The 23,702-nt window shown below is 39.9% G+C and overlaps 1 protein-coding gene across 2 annotated transcripts in view; it reads right to left on the bottom strand.

Moving 5' to 3' along the window:
* Positions 1 to 23,702, bottom strand: part of nav3 (neuron navigator 3) — a 128,813-nt gene that overhangs the window by 60,884 nt on the left and 44,227 nt on the right. For both annotated transcript variants that reach the window (XM_042334937.1, XM_042334938.1), the window contains one exon: positions 14,033 to 14,152. In XM_042334937.1, the coding sequence (XP_042190871.1) occupies positions 14,033 to 14,152 (120 nt within the window). The remainder of the gene's footprint in view (positions 1 to 14,032; positions 14,153 to 23,702) is intronic.

The following is a 23,702-nucleotide window of genomic DNA, read 5'->3' on the forward strand; positions in this document are numbered from 1 at the left end:
CAAGGTGCTTCTTTATTGGTACTACGTGAAAAATTACAGCTGTGTGTAGCTGTACATGTCGTCTGAGTGATATGCTGCTCCATCTCATTGCTACAAACCCCCATGTACTGAGTTTCCCGCTTCAGCAGTGAGGTTGTGGGGAAGTAGTGTAGTGAGCAGGCATCAGCTTCTTCCCCACAGAGTTAGAGGAACCTCGGGAGAATTGCTGTTGGGGCGTGAACACAAACCTTGGCACACGTCATTGGGCTGCCCGAACAGGACACGACATGGTACCCCAACAAGAGTGAAACAAGAAAATATTAAACATCTCTATATTTTAGCATGCATACACTCTTGTTTTTATTCAAAATGCATTCAGTGGCATTACTGTAGCCATCTTTGTACCTCTTGTCTCCCAGTTACAACGACTTCCTTTCTTACACCGAGGAAAGCTGCTTCCAGATAATCACACAGCTTCAAATGATCCTTCTCTGTTTTAACTACCAGCCTCTTTCATTCAAATGCTGGCAGTTATCTGGAGCCAATTACATCTGCACTTCACATTGTTGAATTTTTTTTAAAAAATCATCCTGGAATGTTCAAGGCTTTTTTTAAAAAACAAAGGAATAATAATAATAATCCTCGCATTTGATATAGTGCTTTTCACGTCTTCTAGACGTCCCAAAGCGCTTCACAGAATATACTGTAAAGTGAATTGATTGTATATTTGTGGGCGAACGCGGCGGCGAATTGCGCACAGCAGTGTCCCACAAACAGTCATGGATTGAAAATGACCAATTTATTATTTTTTTTGAGGGATTATTATTAGGCTCTGTGTGGAGTAAGGAAACTTGCCCAAGGTTTCGCCCTGTCTGGAATTGAACTCAGGTCTCTCGCTTGCAAAGCGAGTGCTCTAACCACTGAGCTACAGGACTCAGCCTTCGACACACCCTGGCTACTTATAATATTTGTTTCATTGCCGTTTGGTGTTTTAACAGCAAAGCATTTCCCATTTACCTGAAGGTTTACTTGGCTCTGGGAAAAAGATTTTCCATTCAGAAAGGGAACTACACACTTGCCTACACCCTTAGGAAATGCTGAGAAAAGACTTAGAAAATGCTGAACCCTCTATGTGCAATCTGCTTCCTTCTGTTGCTCTGAAAAAACTGTTTGATGATTAAACAACATCTTATGCCATACAGACATTGAAGACACTATTATGCTCATTGGCATCAGATCACAGTGGCTCCAAATGCTGAAACAGGTTAAAGCACATATGATCAAGAAAACAGGGAGATTTAATTGCAATATAAACACTAGTTACACATATGCTCCTTCTATGGTAGGATTCACAATAACTGTTCTGTGCCCCTGTTATTCCCAGTACCTGACATTATAGCTGGTATGACGTAAATGCCACTGGTAGCAGTGTTACACTAGAGCTCCTCACTCCCACATTTAATTCATAAAACTCTCAGTGGCATTGTTGCAAGCTGAACATATACAGCGACTCTCATCTATTCCTACTAGCAAAACAAAACACATTTATACAGGTGCAATTTTGTCTGTAAAATATCTGAAATAAGCTACTCACTGCTGTTGTAAAGGGGCTATGCCATAAATTGAGAGTGTTTGAAAACAATATTATTTTATGATCACTTAAATAAAATGTACGATTCTGGAGGAAAATATAGTGTTAAGTAAGTCCCTTCAAATAAGGGACAGTCACAGGGTGATGGGAGCATGAGGCAGCCAAAACAGCAATCACTTTAGTGCCTGAGCACATCAAAGTTGAACCAGTTCCCAATGAAAATGGTTATTTTACAAGATGAATAGAGTACAAAATAGGGCCCCAAATGCAAATAAAGCTGAAACTCACCAGGAACGTGAGACCCGCCCAGTTTAACAGTGAGCTTGCACTATTCATATCATAGGCACTGAAGCATTCTCTAAACGGTTTGTTCAATTTCAATACATGTTCTTCTGCTGGTATCATTTGGCCACTTTCTTTTGTAACAATTTCTGCACGTGTTTAACGCGTGTTCAGCAATGATTATTACTAATAGAAAGCTGAAATACTGTGGGTAAAGTTTCACAGTCCCATCTGCTACATTTACTGAGCAAGTACTTTGCAAGCAAAGCTGAACACTACCAAACCAGTTCAATGTGTTCACTGGAGAGACACATATTTGAAATCCTCAGAGAGACGGGGAGCCATCTCTCCTTTCTCTGTTCACCTTCTACTAAACCAAATGTAGAATAATGAATGTGAATCCAAGCTACTTGAGCACATCCCCAGAGCTGAGTACACAGAAAATGGCTCAGTGGTGAATTCTGTACACCTGTGCAAGCTGGCTAAAAACTCGTATGTGCATCTGCCTGAACAAACCAGTTTTGTCTCAATGATTTTAATAAACCACTTTTCCAGACACCTCCAAATGATGATGTACAAATTCTATTATAATCCCACAGTGGGGGCTTCTTGCAAAACTCTTCGATATTTATTTCATAAAAAAATACATCATTGCTGGGCTCAAGCCATGCAGATATTTCGCCCACCAAAATATACAGTCAACTCAATTTACAGTGAATCTGTGAAGTGCTTTGAGTCATCTTGAAGATGTGATAAGGCGCTATATCAAATGCAAGGATTATTAATATATTAAAACTTTATTATAATTAAAAATATTACATCCTAAAGACCTCTAAAGTTCAATAAAATACTGTATGTGAAAAAAAATGAAAACACTGTCACAACAGACCCAAGTTCCCCATGTCCTTATAAATCCAGGGGTTACATATTAATTGCACTTGGCATTAAATCACGACCCGCATCTCATGTAAATTAGACAGTAAAGCAGCATTCTAAATTTCAATAGATGTGACACAACCAACATATTTTAAATCCCATCTCCTTCTAGTAAAAAAAATCTGTTAAAAGAGACCAAGAATAATTCATTAGGCAACAGTAAGCTAGCTTTGAACTGGTGATGAAGGCACTGATTAGATACCTTGCCCGCAAAGTGACATAAAACAAAAGGCTCTCAGTGATGGCCTGAACATGTCAGAAGCCACATATACAACAAAAAGGGTCTGGAACAATGATCAAAATTAGTAGAATACGAAATGGTGAAAATAAATCCTGCTTTCCTCTATCGTAATCAAACGTAAATGACTGACCTACAGAATACAGGTACCTCACAGTGATTATCATTGAAAATAAACTGAGCTTACCTAAAATACTTGTTTCCTGTCCCATTTGCCAGGCATGAAATGACTAATTTCTGCAAAGTTTCCCTGTGGATGCTGTTCCTCAGAAAAAGCCGGATAAATCTTTATCCTCGGCATCAAATCCGCAGGCATAAACCTCCCAATCCCAGCATATTGTCAGGACAAACAAATGCTCAGTAGCAGGAGACAGCATTCGGAGTCTCCGCCATTCACTAACCGTGAAGTCACTCAGCTGGGGAATAGCCAACATCCCAGGGAAGCCAATCAAAGAGTATCCAACAGCAGCTGAGTGCGTGTGTGAAAGCCCGAACAATTAAACCATCACCAAGCAGAGTGAGCCAGCACTTCCTGGGGCTGGGACAAACCAAACCCCACATTTTATCTGATCACGGCCGACAATTTAACAAGATGCAAGGATTATAATTACTGAGATCATTGCCTGGTTATCTATATTATCATTACCTGCCTTGTTAATTTTCAGATCAAAGCTTTAACACTGTAACAGAGGACTGGGTGTGTGGATTTGTGTCACTCTTATGAAGTGAGGTGGTTTGTTGTATGAATTCAAACCACAGGATCACTCTTATCCACAGCTTCAACCTTTGCAGTAAGCAATGCTGTCTGGCTGTTGCATAAGTACTTTTTACAAAAATCTTTAGAAACAAAAAGAATGATTACAAATATGCACATGTTAATTAGGGAATACACAGTAATTTGCATAAATGGGCACCTGGCAACTAATTGCCGTGCAATATGGAAGACAAGACAAAGAGTATTTTTATTTCTTTATTTAATTCTCCTTTTTCTCTCTAAAATTAACACCTCCACAGTGATAAGATCTACTGAAGGTTGCTTCATTAAATATAATCTAAACTTTCTTAAAATGTGATTCTGCGCTGTACTGCCAGATTTCAAACACATCCAATTATTTGTAAATCTAGGTGATAACTCTGTTTCTGTAGATATTCTCCAGCTTTTACTCTGAAATTTGTGCAGTCAAAACTCCACAAATATAAAATACAATTGGTCTATAATTGTTATCTTTTAATTTTCTATTTGCTGTTATTTTCTCCTTCAGTCTAGCATTGCTCCCAACAACTGCTGTGCCAGGTAGAGTGGACAGACTAACCCACAGGAATCTCCATGGATACTGCGAATGACACGACTGAGACAAACCATCAGGGGCCACAAGTGAGCAATGCAGGATAGGATGCTGCCCTCCTCCAGGTAGCCAGGCCAGGGTCTGGCAAACTCACCTCCAATAGGAATTCTCTTCTTCCTACACTGGTTCTTTTCAGAACAATTCTACACAGTGACCTACAAAACGGAAAAACTGCTTCTTGACAAACACCAGTTTTTTATTTCTTTCAGGTGTGGAGTAGAAGGAACAGTAGTTTTAAATGTCTGCTGGTATTATGAATCAACCATTACCTGCTAGATGGATGATTGCTAACTTTTGACCTGCCTTAATTCCTACAACGCATTGACCCAAAGCCTTTCAACAAGATGGAAATAGTAGGTGAGCTTTATCCAGAAAGTGCCTGAGTTCAATTGAATCATATTACCTATAATTCACCAGGAAAAGGAACAATGTCATGGCAGTTCTCTTAAATAACTGAATACATTGAGTCCTGACCTCAAGAATAATTAACAGCTCATAGACATAGAAGAACCTCAAGAATAATTAACAACCCAGAGAGGTGCACTAACCTCAGCAATAATTAACAAGCCAGAAACAATCACATGGGGAGAAGAGGGAATAAGAGAAATGTATGATAGAACAAAAGGATCTATTGCTGCTTTGGTTTGCCATCTCACCGTAGGAAATCAACCACAGAAGACATTCAGCGGACGTACTCTTAAAACTAAAGTGTGGCATACATCAAGCGTTAAAAAGTAACTTCGGAATGTATCCACGATCTTCCACTTATATAAAAAAGATTGACAGAAATTAAAATGTTAAAGCACTCTTACAATACAGACAATTTACTTCAGTTATAATCATTTCAATTGCAAGCTGCGGAGAATCTGTCAGCACTTTACAATGAATACTTAAAATCAAAACAACAGTTAGCAGGTTGAACCTCACAGGTCAAAATCTTCAATTCAGTACAGTCCCACAGCACAGGAAGCAAAGAGAAATCACAAAGACTTATATCAGACGAGCCCTCCTGGTGTAGATGACTTACTTTGAATTTCATGTCAATTAATACACAAAATTTGCCACCTTCACAAAAAAAAGAAAGAGTGCCAGAATATTCGCAGTCTGACCAGATGTCCTGACTTTCAGCTCAGCCGTGCTTTGTGCTGTTGAGCAGAAGCTCTCGTGCAGATGCTGATGCTTTGTGCAATGTCTGGGGACATGACAATGAACAGACGGAAAAAAACCAAGAAGCTTTCTTAATCAGATAACATCAGCTACGGAACCAGGGACAGTTATTCACTTAAACTGAACAACGCTATTGTGCTTAAGGCATTAAAGTTGCTGGACAAAAAATCCTAAATTATTGGATAAGAATTCTCCCCCTTCCTCAAATTTCCACTTGCACAGGTACTGTGCTGAATCAGGAGTCAGAGAGCTGATTCAAATTACGTTTGTCAATTAATTTACTTTCTGCATTACAATTATGTGTTATTAAAAAGCATTAGACATCTCTTTGAATACCTTTTCTTTTCCCGTTCGTAATTAACGTCCATGGTTAATTTGCTCCATGGTGGTTTGGATGTTAATAAAAGAATTGTGTAACAAACCTGTGCTGCAGCAAGCTTAAGGTGTGTTCTCTCCTGCCTCCCAGATTAATTACCGCATTTACAGACACTTCCGGGATTTACAAGTACAGTAGGTATCTGGAACATGCAAGTTCTGGTTTCAATTTAAAATGCAAGATACTATGTATAATAATAAGCCCTGCAGTTGATATCACGTTGTTGAAACTTCTGAAAGTGCAAAGCAGGATTTAAAAAATAATCCTTGCATTTGATAAAGCACCTTTTACATCAGGAGAAGTCTCAAAGTACTTCATAGGAGTTACTGCAATAATAATAATAATCCTTGCATTTGACACAGCGCATTATCCCGTCTTCGAGAAGTCTCAAAGCGCTTCACTGTAAAGTGTAGGGAATGTATATTTTGTGGATGAAACACGGCAGCTAATTGCAGACAGCGGTGTCCCACAAACAGTTGTGACCAAATTATTATTTTTTTGGAGAGATGAAGAGAGAGAATGGAGGAAGACGTAGAGAAAGAGGCTGAGAGAGAGAGACATTGAAGGAGAGGTAGATAGAGACCTGAAAATTCTCCAGGTCTCAGTCTCAAGTCCAATCTGGCCCTAAGCCGAGACCCTCATACACGCATTCATAACATCCAGGCTTGACTATGCAAACTCCCTGCTTGCCGCCCTCCCCATCTCCTCCCTCTGTAGGCTGCAGATCATCCAGAACTCTGCAGCCCATGTACTCTCCATCACCAGGCTCTGTCACTCTATCACCTCTATCTTACCCAACTCCACTGGCTTCCCATCACACAGAGGATAGAATGCAAGATCCTGGTCTTCACCTTCAAAGCCCTTCATAGCCTCACTCCCACCTACCTCTGCAGTGTTCCAGCCCCTACCAACCCGTCCGCTCAGTGGGTTCTGGCCTCCTTCACATCCCCCGCCTCGCCCACCCCACCATTGGAGGGCGGGCCTTCAGCCACTCTGCTCCCACCCTCTGGAACTCCATCCCACAGTCCATCCGCCTCGCCCTTGCCTTCTTCAAGACCCATCTCAAGACCCTCCTCTTCCACCGTGCCTTCGATCACCCTTTCCCTATGTGAAAGGTGCTATACAAATGTAATTTTGTTGTTGTTGTAGTTGCGTGTGGATTGTTGAGAATATTCTTTAACCCAACCTAAATTTAGAAGATGGATTCTCTTCAAGAAGTGCGGTGGGAAAAAAGTCTTCTTGACTGAGCCTTGGTTTAAGAACTTGTTCTGCTGTGTCGTACATATTAGGGCAAAATGACCTTGAGACTAGGAACACGGCCTCATAAATGCTTGACATCAAGTATAATAACTGTGCATTTTGCAGGTGAACTTGGATAGATGTTTACAGTAGAAGTTAAGCTGAATAGAATGTTTAAAGCATAGCCCAATGGCCTAGTTTGAGCTAGGTTGTATAGCATAGTATAGATTAGGAAATGTGAATAGAAGAAGAGGAAGAGAATTGAGTTCCTTCTAATACAGTTCTTAAGTGAATTGGAAGTTTTCCACAAAGACAGGTTATCTCAACAGGCAAGCAATGTTACTTGGAAGGAAACCCAATTAACTTGCTGCTGGAAGGAAACCAGGAAATATCCCTTGAATAATAATCCTTACATTTGATTTTATGCTTTTCACATAGGGAAAGGGTCTCGAAGTGCTTCTCAGGATTCACGGTAAAGCGTAGTGACTATGTATTTTTGAAGACAAATGCAGCAGCCAATCTTGTACGCAGCAATGTACCACAAACTTAAGATGAAGTGAATGATACCAGGATAGGACACCAGGAGAAATCCCTTCTCTTTTCGAATAGTTCTACGTGATCGTGAATGTACACCTGAACAGGCAGACGGGATCTCCAGTTTATCATCTCAGCTGAAGGACAGCACTTCCAACAAGCAACACTGCCCCCAACACTTTATTGGAGGGTCAGCCTAGATTATGAATTCAAAGTCCCAATATGGTGTATGAACCCACAATCTTCTGACTCAGAGGTAAGAGTGCTAGCTGCTGAGCCATTGTCACACGCTGAGTAGAGTACTAAACTAGGAATTAGGGCTGCTGACTAGTTGGATCTTTCGATAGCAGGTTTGATGCTAATCCCCCCAAAAAACACACAAGAACAAAGGACTCAAGAAAGCATAGGGGGAGAAAAGACCTTGCCTTAATGTCTCAGGGGAGAGGAGACTGTTGCTATGCAGAAGCCCCTATTGCTAGGCAGTGTCATGCATTGAACTCAGTGCTTAGAATTCTTAGCAATGATTGTCAGATGGTTTGAAGTTAATAGAACTGTCTAAAGATGATGAAGAGATTTTAATATAACAGTAAGCATCCTTGCGTTGATAGAACAAAAGCCTTTTACATCAGAGGATATGTTTATTATATTAATATAAGAGATTTTGCAGAATAGCGGATTCTACATTAAAAAAAAATTCCAGATCGTTGGAACATTAGCAAAAAGAACAAATTGGTCTTATGCGGTTTCCTCACTGTTAGTCCAACTGACTTAATGAGTTTTTGCATTCGCCACCACATATCAGAAGCTGCTGTACTGAAACACTTCTCTTCAGCAAAAAGACAAAGACATATCAGCTTCAGCCTGAAAAATAAGGACTCACAACATCACTATATTCTCATCCTATGCACTTTAAACAATCAAAGCGTGGATTTCAGTGTGTTTTTCAATTCAGACTCCAGCCACACCTTAGGGCAAATGTAATACCAGTCGTGTTGTAAAAGCTATTCCTTGTGGATACTTTTCCAACACAAAGGCATTTTTTGCGCCCGTTAGGATTTTAATCAGCCAATTGTTACATAACTGCCATGAAACTCTGCAGCTTTCTTGATCAGCAATTATACTGGCTGCCACCCACAATAACAAAACACTGGATGTCTTTTCTTTAACAATTTCTTTTTATCCTTTTGAGTGAGCTGCACAGTAAATCAAAAAGCCACTAGGCAGAGAACCACGCTGTTACATTTCCCTGAGCCTGCTGCAAGGTAGTGTGTTATTGTACTGATGCACTGCGTTGCAATGCAGTGCTGTGATATTGGCTAACTTCACAATTGCCTATCCATTGGGTTTTGTATCTCAGCTGGGGTCATCTAGTGCGGGTGTAAATGGAGACAAGGTACGTCTCCTCAGGGAGGGAGAGGAAATCATTGGTAGGTCAGACCATGTTTCTTTCACACACCTCCCTGCAGCTAGTTAATTGGGGCATTGGTAACGGACTAGGGACAGGTTGCCTGCTTATATTCTTGGTAGGGAAATGATGCGTGACAGGAGGGGCCCCAACATCAGCAGACAAAGAAGGAAGAATAGTGAACAGACAAACTCCCTGTGCAATCAGCAGCCAGTCGCTGCCTGTAAGATAAATTCTGAACCTGTGAGCTCATGTCAGGAACTCCTCAGATAAATGACCCTGACCGATAGCCTCTCATCCACTTCACCTTGCGCGAATAATAATCCTTGCATTTGATATAGGTATAAATATTTGTTCCTTAAGCACGAGAGATTTTTAAAAATATTTTGCTGGTGGGGGGAAACGGAATATTTGCCATCAGCAATCTATTTTGATATGATTGTTCTGGGTCTTTGGCTGCTCTGCTAAGGTCTACCAACAGAAATCTTTTTGGGGTTTAATCAAGAGAGAGAAATCCTGACAATGGTTGCATACAAAATCCTGGAGTGGTGTGAAGAAAAACTAAAACCTGCCTATTATACCGCTCAAAAAATACGCCCTGTAAATAGCTGTACTGTTCTCAATGAGACACAACTCTAGCTGCACACATTTCTGATAGTACGAGACAGAATGAGGCCCATTCTGCAGTAACTGTAACAAATTTCTTAACTAAAATATCTTAATTCTGGTTATATGTCATGCACATCATTCCCCCTCTAGGGAATCATTCTCTGAAAATAGATTGAATCAGGGAGGGGTTCCTGTGACTCGATTTTGCCTTTCTAATTATGAAATTTGCAAACAAGATTGACATTTTGGGGTTGTAAGTAATCTAACCCATAGTTAATTGACTGGCTCGATTTCTGCACCATTATTTGCCCTTTCCCCCCCTGTCTATGACATACACTATTTTAGAATTAGAAGCAAAAAAAAACACCAATTATGAATTCAGTTGCTCAAATCACAGCTCTATCCCAATTCCCATGAGGAGTCCTTCCACCCACTAATTTAGAAAAAAATAGACTGCTGCATTGTCGTGGTATATATGAAAGTGTTTCCGGTCTTTTTTTTAAATCAATTCGGCAGGACAGAGAGTCATTATTCTTAATTGTGGCCTGTTTCCCACTCTGTGGCAAAGTTTACTGGACTGGGGCAGCAGAGAAAAAATTACTGCAAAGACTTCAGAATGGGGTAATGACTCTGAATAGCAGAGCTTATGGAGGAGTTCTGTAGCTTCGTGGTTGGATCGCTCGCAAGCGAGAGACCTGGATTCGATTCCTAGCAGGGTGAAACTTTCGGCAAGTTTCCTTACTCCAGATGCCTGTTTACCTAGAGGTAAGTAGGAACCCGTTTGTTAGTCAATTGGAGGATCACTTTACCAGGGGTAATAATTCCTTCAAAAATAAATAATAATAATATGGTCTCTCAATCCTTGACTGTTTGTGGGACATTACTGTGCTCCATGGATTGCCACAAAATATACGTTCAATTCACTTTACAGTATATTCTGTGAAGCGCTTTGAGACATCTCGATGATGCGATAAGGTTCTATATCAAATGCAAGGATTATTTATTATTATTAAAGCTTAAGTCAATTTCTGAAATGTTTGCAGCTCCAATTACATCTGTCTGAAATGTATTAGAGCAGCAGCAACACACACATTTTCCAATAAGCTTTGCATCTTGCTGCTAAAGATAACGCAAACTGCACCTAAACATAAACATTTGAGATGTGAATTCAAAGTCTGTTGATTGCGGAATTGCCCAAATAGGTTTTCAGCCACAAAATATGCAGACAATTCACTTTACAGTATATTCTGTGAAGCACTTTGAGACGTCTCGAAGATGTGATGAGGCGCTATATCAAATTCAAGGATTATTATTATTATAAAAGATCAGGCTGTAAAATAACTTTTTACATTCAATTTCGATGACTTCTCAATATTCAGCAAAACAATGAAGTACAATATCTTCCCACTTATATTAGGGCCTTCTTCCCCATCATCATTATCATTCAACTTTCCCTTATTAACTGACCACAGAGGTACTTGGCTTGACTTCCCCATCTATCCTGTGGAGGTGCCTTTCACTTGACAACTTCATCATTATTGTACCTGGCTCAGTAACCATCTCAGGTACTGGGAAATCTCTGTATGCATCCCATTCATTTCACCATTCATTTCATTCTGCAGCGCAATGAGTAGTGACTGGACTTCAATTAATTCTCAGTGAGATGAGAGAGGGATTTCTTTTTAAAAGAAAAGCAGGAGTGGATCAACACTGCACCTAGCTGTGAAATATTCTTCGCTGGCAGATCACAAACTGTCTTACAGCTGATTCCAGTTACTAGTACAAGGTTTGTATTAACACTGCTGCCTGTGGTGGCAAACAGATGATGTTCCTGTTGGCAACAACCATTGCAATTCCAACCATGCAATTGCTCAGAACACTTGGCAAAAGAGAGCTTTGAGAAAGCTCTAACAGAAACTACAAATCTCTGACTTCTCGGACTTCAAAAAGCTGATTAGCTTCACATATCACCGCCGCAAACTCACTTCAAGGCGTATTGCTCATCTGCAATAAAATATACAAGAAATGCTTGATCACAATGCCATAGCCCACTGTATCTACTGCTAGCAACCTCATTGCTCTGCACAACATTGTTTTACTTCAATCATCAGTACTGATAGTTTTCAAAGCTCAAGACCACTAAAGAGATAGTAGCTCTTCATCTGTGTAGGAAATGCAACACGGATATCAAGGCACCTTTACCAAAACCTTTTATCTGCTATTACTGACTTAGGCACCATGCAAAAGTGTCATTACATTTCCTCTGTGTATACTTGAACCAGGGGTCAGTAAACAGTATTGTGTGACTCATGGGTAAGTCTGTATGACAGGCTGATATGCTAACTGTTTTAATTTGTTTCTGGTTTGAAGCCAGCAACAGATAATTACAGTATATTTACACTCTTTTCACAGTGAATTTGTTTCAAAGTGTTCATCGCTCATTCAATCCAATAGAAAAATAGTACGGCTTCCGCCAAACGTGGTTTGCTGTTTCGCTCTTGATAAAGATGCACATTCCTCTTAGTCTCCCAGCCCTTCTCTCACAGCAGAAATAAAGAGAGCCTTCATTTCCAAAAAAAGAAAGTCAATCCTCTCCAAGATAAAATAAAAGTTACAAAAGTTTTCAAACTAAAACATATTAGCAAACATTTTTGCCCACAAAATTGTTTGAAAAATAAATAATAATAATAATTTGGTCACTCAATCCACGACTGCTTGTGGAACACTGCTGTGCACAATTGGCTGCTGCATTTTGCCACAAAATAGTCAGTTCACTTTACAGTATATTCTGTGAAGTACCCTGAGATGTCTCCAAGATGTGACAAGGCGCTATATCAAATATTATTATTATTATATCAAATGCAAAGCCTATTATTAGTAGTATTTATAATGATCTACTTGTGCATACAAAGTACTTTATATAATAGCATTTGACGTCTATAGCATGTTAAGGTGTCCTGGACTCTAAAACCTTTTCAGAACAAGGATCGAAGCGGATTCTTTGGCCAGCCTTGCTTCTCCAAATGAACACCTGAGGACATAAGAGCCATTAAGTAAGTTGCATCTATATATTGTTCTTCAAATACTGTGTGATGAATGCTCCAAAGCAACAATTACAAGATGTGCAGAAAGGTTCCTGCACTGCCATCTGTAGGTGATTCTGTTTTTATAAAATAAACGGCAAAATGTGTTTAATTGGTAATATCGGAGCATTTGCAACAAATCGTATTTATATAGCGTTTTCCATGTAAGATAATATTTCAGAACGCTTCATAGGGATGGTGTCAGAGGCCGAACAAGGGAAGAGGGGAAGGAGGGAGATGACCAGAGGGTTAAAGAGATAGATTTTTAAATGGGATTTAAAGACAGATAGAATGGTAGTGAGAGGGAGTGGAGGCATAATTGCTGAAGGCTCAGTCACCGAAGGTGGTGTCGGAGGAATAAAACAAGTCTTCACCTCGGATTCTATTTCCACACATGTATGAATGAATTCCCACTTCTGTGGGTGTGCAACGACAAGTGGAGTCAGGATAGCTGCAGAGATCAGAGCACAGAGAAGCAGCACTTTACACTGCACCAACCAGCATCAACAATGTAAGGAATTATCCTGAGAAACGGTGTGAAACAACACGCTCAGCAGCTTAGGATCCCAACCAGTGTAACTCACTGTGACTGGGACTGTTTCAACCCTCTCCTGTTTCATAGGTTGCTGCATTGTGGGGCAAATTGTCAACTCGTCCTCTACCAGTTGACGGGATTTTTCATTTCACGAATACAAGCCATTGTCATAGTCAATGATCCAGTTACTGCAAAGCAGTCAACAATACTGACCAGATACAGTTTACAGGGATGGGGTAAACTGTCCATTTCAATAACTAGCAAGCCTTCCATGGAAAAGTCTTCAGCACCCACTTAAATAACTGGTCAAGTGTTATTTAGACAGACAATTTACTCTGCAATGATAGCAGATATGATGTGAGCTATCTACTGAGATCTCAGTATCCTTGGAGTACATGGAATGAACGTTCGTCTGTATTTCAGTTGTTCAAACAAACCACCTCTGGCTGACTGCCCCGTCCACGATTCAGCCATTATTTCCTATCATTGCCAGAAATAGGCAGTGGCTAAATGACTATACACAGTCACTGCTAGATACAAGACAAAGTTACATTTGTATAGCGTCTTTCCCATCGGGATGATATCCCAAGGTGCTAGATGCAGCTTCAAGTACAGAAGAAAAGAAGCTACTGGATTATTACACCCGACCAGGTTGCATTTTTACAGTGTTAAGAAACTTAAACGGCAGCAATCTATAACATTTGACCCTGACCTGTCTGCATCTGCTGAGACATCAGGTACACCCCTCTGTATGACATCACGGGTGGCCATCACGTCTGGGATTCGGTTCATGCTGCGAGTATACAGGTTAAGCCCTCCGTCAGTCATGTACCTGCAAAAACAGAGCAAGCTCCCATTAACAACAACAACAACTATGCATTTTATAGCACCCTTCACTCTGGATGGCGTCTCGGAGCGCTTTCCGTCAAAGTTCCCTTCCACAGCAGCCTTCCTAACTAGTCCTCTCAGTATACTCCCTGATGAGAAAATCCATCATGGCCAAAGAATCTCAAAGAGGTATTACCACTTTTTCAGATCAGTTTCAGACAGTGTCCAGAAACAGCTTGGCTGGGGTAGTGTTAAAGAATCTTTACAATGAACACAATTGCTGACAGAATGGAATCAGATCACCAATTAGGTTTCTGGCAATCTCTTGTTATGAGCGCCCAGTGAAGAAGAGAAATCTCCACTGTTTCATCAGGACCTCAACGTTCCCTTAAATAAAACTAGACTCTGTTGACCTGTGTGGTAACAGTAGCACTCCATCAAAACCCGAACAATTGCAAAACAGCACACGAAAGCACAGGACATGTTCTTGTCGGGATCAAGAGGAGTACAGGTCAAACCCGCAGCCAAAACCAGTTTCAACAGAGTGCTTTAACTCTTTCATTGCTTCTCACCAAGTTGTCCGTTTCCGCAACATGCCTTCAAGAATGAAAGAAACCTGGATTCAGATCAAGATTGTTGCTTTTGTGGAATCAATAACATGTTATACTGTTTCTTTAAAGATCGGAGCTTGGGGATGCTGTTCAATGAAACCATTGTGACTGCAGTTTGTGTTTTGCTTTCGAACCATTTCTCGAGGAGGAAAAAGCTTGAAATACCAGACAGAATCCTGGCCACAAAACAGCCAGTAAGTTTGCATTTTTTTTTCAACAAATTCGGATACTATTACTATTACCTTCTGGTTTGTGACTGACGTCACAATTCAGCGGAAATGCATCTACAAATATTACAGCAGCATCTTATTGGGAGAGTCAACAACAGGAATTCCAGATGCAATGCCAGTTACATTTGCTGAGAAAGCATCAAATGAGAAAAGTCTATTTGTCTATTAAGCCAGTTCCTTGCATAAAGCAAACAATTCTTAGCCTGTCATGATCTTTACCTCACTCACTCTATTTATTCAGTTAATGATCAATAATCAAAAATTACCTTGGTCATTTTCTTGTCCCAATGAACATTACTGTACATTTACCTGCATTAAAGTCCAACCTCCACTCTTCGACTATATTGCTTAATTGGTCCATAGCTTCTCAACTACTGTTTGTCCTCCATACGTTATTCACACCACAAGATTGTTTCAGATGAAGAAAGCCTTCAGCACATCTAAATCATCCTTCCAGAACACGCTCACTACTCTCCTCCCAAGTGCCTACTTAATTTACTTTCAAGAGAAAATGTTATAGTATAAAGAAATAATCTCATGTAAGTCATTTTTTGAGAGTCAGGGACCCAGAAAAGACCCTTGAAGAACGCTGTTGCACAGCTGCTCAGACCCACATGTTTCTATTTATCGTCACCATCTGCTTCCGATTGCTAAGTTATGAAGATAGCTGCTAATTTGCCATTAATTCCGTTAACTCTAACCTATTTCAGCAAAACAAAGTTGCTTCAAAATTGCAGTGCATTTATAAGTGCGAAAGAGAGGAACTCCACAGATGTGAATCGAGAAGTTGTAAAGGCACAATAAGTAACACTAACATTGGTACACGAGGGAATGAAAAACTAACAAGGTAAAACACAGATTATCTACTTCATTGAATGTGATGATAGAGAACATTGCACAACTGGGAGTGATTACCCTGTCTAATAAAGGGGTTCAAATGATGTCAAGTTGATACAACAAAGTCAAACCATTTGTAAATATCATCCGAAGTCTGAGATTAGATTTCAGCCTTGAACTCTCTGGTGTCTGTTTCTTTTTTATGATGTGCACTATTTTATATGGTGGGGTTTACTCTGTTGTATATATACTGCTGTGCTGGCAACAGATGACAGTGGCAGCTGGCTGTGTTCTCTACAAAGTCAAGGCGTGAAGGGACACAAGTGCGAGATTAATGATGAGCGCATCATTACGGCTAATTTATTAAGAATTCATTTAAAGTCGAGTACTGGCAAATTCTACATCATGTACTGCTTATATATTAAAAATTCTTAGAAAAGGAATGCATACATTAATTAATAATAATAATCCTTGCTTTTAATATAGCATCATAGTATAGATGTATTTAAGAGGAAGCTAGACCGTCACATGAAGGAGAAGGGAACAGAAGGATATGGGAGGGAGTAAGGAATGGATGGAGACTTGTGTGGAGTATAAACACTGCCATGGCCTGGTTGGGCCAAATGGCCTGTTTCCATGCTGTACATTCTTTGCAGTTCTTTGTAATTTTTTATACTTCAGAGAACTTCTGAAGTAGCGCTTTTCACGGTGGGAGGAAGTTAAGGGGGTGAACAGGGCAAACAGCGAAAAGCATCCCCCTGTCAAGCCTTACATGCCAGCAGCCCACCTAACGGTATCTGCTGTTGATAAGTACTGAAGGATTATGTTACAAGGTGTTGAGTAGCAGCAGCAAATCTTTACAGAATACAGTTGCAACTTGACATTGTTCCTACAATTGAGTTATTTCAATGTTGTGATCGCTAATTCTTTATTTAATCTATTACCCAAATTATGCTTTATAACATACCGGCCACCTAAATTGGGTAAATAACAGCAACACAAGAAAAGCCTGGATTTCTCTTTCCAGTGCTTTCCTTGCATTTAAACAGTTGGAAAGAAATAGTAAAACAAAGTCTTCTTACGTTGCAGTCAACTCTGTATAAACTTTCATCTGATCCAAGAATAAAATTCCAATGTATCAAACCTCTTCCCAAATAATCCTCTTATGTAGGCTTCCTGGTCCAAGCACAACTTAACACAAAATGCTGAGCGAACCATAAAACGTTTCCAATGATCCAATTCAAAATGCTCACCACACTAAAGTACAGTCAAACCCTCTGCCAAAACTTTCCCCCGCAGCAACACGACATCTGAGAAGACTAAACACTTGACAGTACAATATGGTTTTGTTCAGCACTTTCTGTTGTTTACATCAAATTTCTGAATAAATACTAATTCCCCCCCACAGCACTGTTTGGCAATTCATTCAATGAGTTCTCCTCCTTGAGTTATACACTCTGCACTTCCCCAGCGTGAAGTCTGCAGAGTTGTCCAAAAAGAGACATCAAAAGCTTTTACCATGTCACAACACTGACAAGTTGAGTCAAGACGCTTTAATATGGCACACAATTTATTGACAAAATGATAATAATAATCCTTGCATTTGGTATAGCGCCTTTCAAGTCAGGAGGACATCTTAAAGTGCTTCACAGGATTTATCGTGAAGTAAATTGCGCAGAGCAATGTCCCACGAGCAGCTATGAAACAAATGACCAATTTTATATGGGGGATTTTTTGCCAGGACACCGGGAGAAACTCCCTTGTCTTTTTGAGTAACACTACTTGATCTTTAACATCCATCTGAATAGGCAGAAAGGACCGCTGTTCAATGTCTCATCCAAAAGATACTTTAAAGTATATACTGAAAACAGGTTTCAGCCAATCAAAGATAGATTTTATCCACTATGGTCCTTACAATCAAAATTCAATGCAAGTCAGTTAAGAAATAGGATAAAAGGTGGGTTTATAAGAAAAAAACACAGAAATAAAAGAAAAGATAAAATAGTGAATATGGAAAAGAAAAAAAAGAGAAAGCAAACAAGAAAGACACGCAATAGAAGGAATATATTTAAAGCATTTTTGTAATGCCTTGTACGTACTGCTTTGCACCCAGCAGTTTAGTAATGCGGAACGGAAAGCCTTATTTATCCTTCCCACTCCACACCGTGGATTATGTGATTTCCTAGTCTCAATGTGCAGAGTAAAATATACACTTGATAAAGTGTTTGGTTTGAATCATCTGACATGCTTGTGGGACACTGCTGTGCGCAATTGGCTGCGGCATTTCGCCCACAAATATACAGTCAATTCACTTTACAGTCTATTCTGTGAAGCGCTTTGAGACGTCTAGAGGACATGAAAAACACTATATCAAATGCAAGGATTATTATTATTATTATTATTATTATCATCCACACTTAATTTCCTCAGAGATGACAGAAACAGCAGCAAAGGGTCAGGGCTGCCATGTTGTGCACATCAGTAACATGTAAAAGCTGCCTATGGAGCAGGGCAATAGCAGCAGTGATAACTTGAATGCTAAATGTAACGGCAGCAAGAGAAAATAAGCAGCTGCACATCAAAAGTCAATGTGGGTAGTTAAAAGCATGAATCTATAAGACAAAACATGTACCACAAGATCCAGAAAAAGATTACATTGACAGATTGAATATGCAATGGTTGTCTGAGGTCCCATTTAAGGCTCTCGGGCAATCGTCAGGCTCTGACAGCTGTATAAAGCATAGGAATTCTTTTCTTACATTTCGTGGCATAATACCCTATGATTGTATTGGTATCTATTAGCTTCTAAGGTGCTGCACATGATCTGTCACTGCATAGAGCCTGTACAGATGAGAGAGTACAGGATAACACAAAAGTGGAAACCTTTTATTCTTCCTGACTTCAGCCATACTCTACCTAGTAAAGCATCAGGATAAGATTTTCCTGGCCTCTGCATCAGGCCACACAAAGGCTTGGCACAAAAGCTTATGAGAACAGCTCAGAGGCTATGTACCTCCAGTTCTCTTGCTGTGGAAAAGTACTAGGTTTCTGTTCAGGCGCAGTAGACAACAGAAAGTTTCCATGCTTTGAGGAGTTCTGACACTGTATTCTTGTAGAGCACTGAAGTTGAATTCGCTTGATCCCAAACCCCTGCTCGGGTCCAAATCCCTGACTGTCCAGCGCCTTGGAACATCCTCCGGATGTGAAAGGCGCTGTACAAACGAAATTTGTTTTTGTTGTTGGAGCTTCAATAAATTGAGGTACTGTAACATGTTTAGCTACCAGGATGATCTAATAATCTAATCAAATGCAAGGATTTCTATATAAGTATTGTGTGTCTGGAATTGGGATGACGTACGTTACTGCAATCCTGTGACGCTTGTCTAGTTGTGGCCACATACTCCCTCAGTGAGTGTTTACGTTCATCAACAGCTCCATCTGCTGGATTCACATGCAATGAGATGTGATAGTTTTAAACACCGCAACACGGAATAAAATCATTCAAGCTGGAAACCATTTTGCCTTACAACTCTCAAAAGTCACTTGTATATCTACAGGAAACCCATGGTGTTGTGCCTAAACAGCATAACTGATTCCTTCAGTTTTAGTTTCCAAGCCTTGCTATCTGTTCCACTTGTCTGTTCTACTTGAAACAACTAGCTTGCACTTTCTTTCGGTAATATAGACGTTTGGAGAAATGTTTAAGGAATTGAGAATCCCACTGTTTCCATTGATTCCCAGACCAGTCACATTCACTAGCCACCTTCACCTAGTCCCAGTACTGCTGTTTATCCATTCCCTCATTCACACATATTTACAAATGTAATTTTATATTGTATTTTGTATTGTATATTCACCTCTGATATATAGAACTGCACAGCTTCTCTCTGGCATAATCACTTTCCAGAGACTCTAACAGCACAACCTGGATTACCACCCCTCATCTGCCATCTAATGCTAAAAGATAGGATTTGCTTGCTTGCAACAGATGGAGCTGCCCTTTCTGAAGGCAGAGAATTTAAAGCTGATGGAAAAATAATTGAAGATGTATCATTGAAGGTGATTATGGACGTTTGGGCCAAAGGCCACCACTAGGAGATAATTTACATAGGGAAAAGAATCATAAAAGGCCACGAGAAAGGAGAATATTTAAAACTCTTATTCCAAAACATGATGGACAAGGATAGACTCAGAAAGGAAATATTAAACACCAGGCCAATGAAATGAGACAAAAATGTGAGACATGAAAAGAAAGAAACATAAACAAATCAAGAGAGCCAAAGAGCAGACTCCAACAGAAACAAGAGGGAATATGTTTCTATCAGATCCAGCAGGTCCTTTCTACTCCATATATATCCAGAGGTTTTAGTTAGTCCTTCACAACAAGCGACAGACCCACATTTAAGATAATCATGGAGACAAATACCTGAATCTGCTTTAAACAAAAGCCTCAAAGGGTCAATGACAGGCTTAGCAGAATCAATTCAAAACAGGTGCCTTTTGAAACTGGATCCAAACAGCACAGTCAGTGGAGGTGGTCTGGATCCACTTACAGCATGAATAAATCTAGAGTGAATGTAAGTAACCCTGCAGTGAGGATCACACTCGCATTCATAGTAACAAAAGAGGGAATATTTCTCTCAAAACTTTTCTCCTCTTCCCCACCTGCCCCAAACCACAAGGTGGGATACATAATAATAATCCTTGCATTTGATATAGCGCCTTATCAGGTCTTTAAGATGTCTCAAAGTGTTTACAGAATATACTTTAAAGTGAATTGACTATATTTTGTGGGCGAACATATGTGGTTACTCTCAGTTTTGGGTGGATACTCTTAAGCATAGTGATGGTTTTCCGCATGTATCAGACACCCTACTAACCAAAACATACTACCACCCAACTAAACTTTGGATTCAGGGTTTGGATCCGTTTAAAGGCAGTTGCAAGATATGACCAAAGATGTCCATGCGCACAGCAAAGGTCACTGTAAACTGTAGGTTAAATGTAGGTACCAGACCCATTCTTTTCTTTTACTATTCCCTCTTGACATCATTTTTTTTCAGCGACCCTCTCTTGAGTGCTACTAGAACAACCGAACACAGGGTTATAGGCTCTCTGACAAACTGTAAATAAAATAACTTTTTAAACTCAAAGTCTGCCAATATTTATCTTCATATCTGCTTCAGCTTCCAGCTCCCCAGGCTAGATTTCCCTGTCAGCTTACTGCTGGAGAAAAGCAGTTACCACCAACACTGCTGTAACCTCCCCTTACTGGTGCTAAAACCAGGACTATTAACGTAGCTGGAGTACATGGCAAGAGGGGATGTCTAGACTATTGGCAAAGGGCAATATTTACAGTATTTCTACCTTTCTCTTTCAATCTCCACACAAACACAAAGGTGGAGTCTTGGCCATTGAGAATCATTTTGCAACTATAAGCGCACCGAGACACTGTGTGAAGGGCGCTATATAAATCTTGTTAGGGACAGCATTGTTTATTTTTCTTTAAAAAATGAGGAAAGGCAAGTTCATTTGATAAGCAGGGGCAGTATTGGGGGAGGTCCATAGTTCAATGTAACTCACAGTATCACCTCATCCCCGTTATTTAAATATGTACATATTTCCTGGCAATCTTCTGCCATTATTACTTCATTGATTTGTAAGGGTTGATCCATCCGTGAGGATGTCAATTTAAATCAACTGCTTAAAGCATCCTAGCTGTCACTGCCCATCAAAACACATGCATCATCACTGCCTGAAAACAGAATGCAATTGTTTCCAATTCTACACCGTGTACCGCAGAAACACAAGATACATGGAAGAGATTTCATGCGTGCAATCTCATCACTGGGTTCAGACAACAGCTATATCACCCAAGCTTTGGTCTTGTGGGTTGTGATATGATCTGAACATTCAGTTGAGATTACCACATTGTAATCACATTTATCTGTTATTCTCTCCATAATGCATATTGAATTTTTAATTCACTAATCATTCTTACTAATGGATTAGTTCCCACGCATAATGTGGAGCAGCGTTACTTCCCAGTAAACTACTGCAGTTTTGATTTTGTAATACCACAGTGATGTGACTCTCAGTAATTATATCATAAACTGAATGCAGATGTTAACAGTTCTTTATATTTGGCTTTAAATTGCATTGTTTCACGATGGGATTCCTTAAATGTGATTCAAGTAAAATATGGGGAGTCTGGAATCAAATCTGGCAGACCAAAAGCATCACACAGGTACTGCGCAATAATAATAATTCTCACATTTAATACAGATCCTCATCACTTTGAAATGTCTCAAAACTCGTCAGAGTTTTGTGTGAATTGTACCTACTGTGTATTTGTAGGCGAACACCACAGTCTATTTGTACACAGCAATATCCCACATGAAGTGTCTCATCTAAAGGACAGCACCTCCAACAATTTCCCCCCAAGCCCCTCGCACTACATTGGGAGGCTCAACCTAGAATCTAAACTCAAAGCCCCAATGTGGGGCTCGAAATCTCCTGACTTAGACAGGCCGATACCATTTACGTCGGAGCAGAGTTGCAGGTCATTGGCACGATGGCCCCTTTTGCAACTAGGATTCGCATTAAAAAACAACAATTGGAAGCACATCATGAATAAACGTTCCTTGTGGTTAAGAGTAATTATAATGAAAGTAATCTCATTTCAGGATTTGGATGGCAAAATGACTCGACCACTCATGCACAGCACACTCGCATACAAAATAATATAATCTGTTTAATTCTGCCTATTAACCATGCATTGGGACAACATTATAGACAGTCATGGTTTTCAACCCATTGCTGTTTCAGGCTATTAATCTCACAGTGTCTACGTGCTTTGTTCTCTTGGCTTTTGCTGTCACATAAACCCTAGGAGAATTTTATAGCTTGATCGTCCCCTGTACCTGGAGTATTATTCTTATTTTGTCAATTTTATTTATTGCTAAATTGACAGACAGTTGTAAATTGATTCCCAGTTGGAAGGGGAACACAACCATTTAAAATAATAATTTGGTCACTCATTCCACGACTGTTTGGGGGACACTGCTGTGCGCAATTGTCTGCCGTGTTTCGCCCATAAAATGTAGTCAATTCACTTTACAGTATATTCAGTGAAATGCTTTGAGATGTCTTGAAGATGTGATAAGGCTCTACATCAAATGCAAGGATTATTATTATTATGATAGACCACAACAGAGCACAGTGACTGTAGCTGAATCACTGAAACTCGTGTGAAACGAAATGGGATATTTACTTTGTTGCATTATTTTGGTTATCTGCAATGGTTTGAATTTGCTTATGCTTTTCCTTGGTCTTGATGCATAATTATCTGATTGCTCAGCAGATTGTTCAGTTCTTTAACTCAGCTTCCAGCTATTGGAATCGGCACAGTGATGAAGCACAGAACAAACCGCTAAGGCATTATTTGGGGGAAGGGAAACTGCAGACAAAGGCTGCAGAGACGAGGCTGGAAAATTATATGTTTTATCACTTCAGAATGGAGATAGAACTTCATTTACAAAATATTTGTGTGTCATCCCTGCTCAGTTGGTAGCACTCTTGCCTCTGAGTCAGAAGGTTGTGGGTTCAAGCCCCACATCATGTTTTTAAGCTCAATACAGTCTAAGCTGACATTCCAGTATAGTGCTGGTGGGATGTGCTCCATTGTTGGATGTGCTAATCTTCGAATGAGACATTAAACTAAGGTTTGTCTGCCTTTTCAGGTGGATATTAAAGATTCCTTGGCACTATTCAAAAAGATAAGGGAGTTTCTCCGAGTGTCCTGGCCAACATTCCTCCAAATAAAAATTGGTCATTCACTTCATGGCTGTGGGCCATTGTGCTGCACAAATTGGTT

The sequence above is a fragment of the Callorhinchus milii genome, unplaced genomic scaffold, assembly GCF_018977255.1.
Source record: "Callorhinchus milii isolate IMCB2004 unplaced genomic scaffold, IMCB_Cmil_1.0 Scaffold5, whole genome shotgun sequence".
Classification (NCBI taxonomy): Eukaryota; Metazoa; Chordata; class Chondrichthyes; order Chimaeriformes; family Callorhinchidae; genus Callorhinchus; species Callorhinchus milii.